At 46.9% G+C, this 3,028-nt stretch overlaps 1 protein-coding gene across 1 annotated transcript; it reads right to left on the reverse strand.

Moving 5' to 3' along the window:
- On the reverse strand, positions 1–945 carry LOC105983914 (olfactory receptor 51D1). Its single transcript, XM_013013946.1, has one exon. The coding sequence runs from the start codon at positions 943–945 to the stop codon at positions 1–3; it is 945 nt and encodes a 314-aa protein (XP_012869400.1).
- Positions 946–3,028: the final 2,083 nt, after the last annotated feature.

The following is a 3,028-nucleotide window of genomic DNA, read 5'->3' on the forward strand; positions in this document are numbered from 1 at the left end:
TCACCTCTCACCTTGGGAGAATATATGGGTGATCCTTGAGCGGATTTCCTTGGTCTTGGCTCCATAGACAATGGGGTTGACTACCGGTGGCAACAACAGATAAATATTAGCCATCACTACATGGACCAGGGAGGTCGGGCCGCCCAGCCTGTGCACCACTGAGAGCCCAATGAGGGGCACGTAGAAGACCAGAACCGCACAGAGATGGGAGATGCAGGTGTTAAATGCCTTGAGCGCTGCCCCTCTGGATGACAGTGCCAACACAGCCCGCAGGATGAGGATGTAGGAGAAGCCAATGAAGAGGGAGTCCACACCCATGACTGAGAGGATGATGAAGAGTCCATAAACCACATTGACCGTGGTATCAGTACAGGACAGCTTCATAATATCTTGGTGCAGACAGAAGGAATGTGTGACAGTATGTGTTCGGCAGTACGACAACCGCTTCAGGATGAAAGGCAGTGGGAAGAAGAATACAAATCCCCTGATCAAGGCAGCTAGCCCAATCTTGGCCACAGTTGGCCCTGTGAGCACCGAGGCATGCCGTAAAGGATGACAGATGGCCACAAAGCGGTCAAAAGCCATGGCCAAAAGAACAGCTGACTCCATGGCAGACAGAGCATGGATAAGGAACATCTGGGTCAGGCAAATATTGAACTCGATCTCCTGGACACCAGTCAAGAAAAGACTGGCCATCTTGGGCATGGTAACAGAGGAGAGGATGAGATCAGTAGTAGAAAGCATGGCTAGGAAGAGGTACATAGGCTCATGCAGGCGACTCTCCACACGAATGATAAGAACGATGCCCAGGTTGCCCAGAGTAGCCAGGGCATACATAAAACACAGTGGGAGAGCCAGCCAAAAGTGTGTGTTAGGACCCAACCCAGGAATGCCCACCAGTAGGAAATAGGCTGGATGAATCAGAGTTCTATTTGGAGTGCCCATGACCAGAGCCAAGAGCTGTCACTTCTGTATCCCAAATGCAGAGTCTAAGAAAGAAAAGAAGAGAAAGATCATTTTGTCTTGTCTTGGAGAACAGTCAAAACTTCTAAGAAAAGGGCACCAAAGCAGCAACTGTGAAAAGCAACTATGTATTTCTGGTAATTCTGGATCTACTCCCAACTCGCTACTCTGATTCTCTTTATATAACCTCCCTGAACACCCCAAATCTTATCTTGTCCTTCAGTGCTCCCAGCATGACATAAGAAAATATTCATCCTATTCCTCTTAGGGAGGGAATGCCCACTCACAGAACAGACTAAACAGTTCATTTTCAACTCTGATGCTGCTGAAGAGGCCACTGGTCTTAGCAACTTTTCCAAAGAGAAGACAAGTTTGCACAGACTTTCCATCTGACCTGAGCTCTTCTGGATTATTTAGGTCCAGACTTTGAGATTCAGTCTCCACTTGCCTCTAAGATCTACTAAAATCTGATCTAGGACAAGAAGCAAGTTCTCACTCTGGAACAGGATTTCAAGACAGAAGTTTATGTTTATATCTTTGTAGTGTGGCTAAAACTCTCCTAATAGAACCATCTGAAGTAACTAAAAACACCATGGCCCAGGAAATACATCAAGCTCAGGAGATCAGTTTCTAGCAGATGGCCCAGGAATCTATTCTAAAAATACAATTTCTTTCTCCTACATGATAAAACAACAACAAGAAGAAGAAGAGAGCTGTGTAGAGCAGTTTTGGTGTTCTAGAAATCTGTGGGGGGAGGGGGAGCAGTAAAAAAGAACTGTGATTACCAGTCCTCAACAAAAAGTACAACAGAACCTGCCCTCCGGATCTCCCAAGATCCACATGGAGAGTCAGCAGCTGGGGTGTGGCATGGAAAGCAGATGCAGCTGATCCATGGAAAATGAGTGAATCCCCCTGCCGCCACTGCAATCTGCTGACCACACGCACACCCCCTTCTCCACCTGTTCTCCCGGGTGGGTATTTCACACCAGGCTCAGCTTCTTTCCCTACACAGGACACTCTGTTCTGAACCTCTGGCTTGAGGGCCAGCCATAAAACTTACCACCTGCTTGATATTTCTACAGGGTATTTTATGGGCCTCATGTTCATCTTGCCCAAATAAGATCCATTCCAACTGTGTGCTTTGTCTCTGATGGACTGTCCATGCCCCTGTCTCTAAAGAGCAGGACTGGAAGTGTCTGTTTTTCTGCTTAGCAAGTTACAGAATGATTCTCCCCAGCCTTCAAGATAAACAGCTCTGCAGTCTACAAAGACTTTTACAGCGTGGCTACAACTCAACATTCTAGTTCAGCTTCAAAACTTTCTTATTACCAATCACACGCACGCACGCACACGCACATGCACGCGCACACACACACACACATACACACACATTTTACATTTTCCTGGGTAACTTAATTCCCCTTGCCTTGCTTCCTAAATGGCAGGTAGGAGGCTAGAATTGTAGACAAAGGTTAGAACAACCTCTCAGAGGCTTGAAGAAATTTCTCCTTGGGTATGTCTCAGAACTAAGCTACCATCATCTTCCCTGCAGTACACAGTTCCTAAGGATTTGCAAAAATCCAAGAAAACCTCCCTCTGCCTCCTGTCCCTGGTCTGAAGCTGGTCCATCCATCATCAATGCCTCTGTCCAAGGCCACCACCCATATATACCTTTTCTGAGGGCCCTAGGGAGTAAGAGGAGAGATAAGTGAACTGGGACTCAGGGTCCCAAATGCCCAAAGAAAGCTGAGGCCTGACTCCTATTCAATTCTTCTGAGATCACTTTAGGAAATGAGAATGTGATGTGGGGTGGAAGGCAGGAGTTACCGGAATGGAGATTACACACCAGAAAGCTCCTATACATAGATACTGCTACTGAAATCAGCTGTTTGCTGCTTCTGACTTCTTGATGCTGCCCTCTTGTGGACACTCAAGAAAATTTCGATCTTTGTGCCCACTGAGGGCAAAGGCTAAGAGGGTGAAATGTGAAGCATGTAGAATCTGAGTCTGAAATCTGAACTCTTTCCCCTGGGCTACACTTCCTGTCAGTTCTCCTTCCCTCTCA

The sequence above is a fragment of the Dipodomys ordii genome, unplaced genomic scaffold, assembly GCF_000151885.1.
Source record: "Dipodomys ordii isolate 6190 unplaced genomic scaffold, Dord_2.0 Scaffold22, whole genome shotgun sequence".
Lineage (NCBI taxonomy): Eukaryota > Metazoa > Chordata > Mammalia > Rodentia > Heteromyidae > Dipodomys > Dipodomys ordii.

Excerpts from the sequence above, each read along its gene's own strand:
- LOC105983914 (XM_013013946.1), bottom strand. The coding sequence starts at position 945 with ATGGGCACTCCAAATAGAACTCTGATTCATCCAGCCTATTTCCTACTG.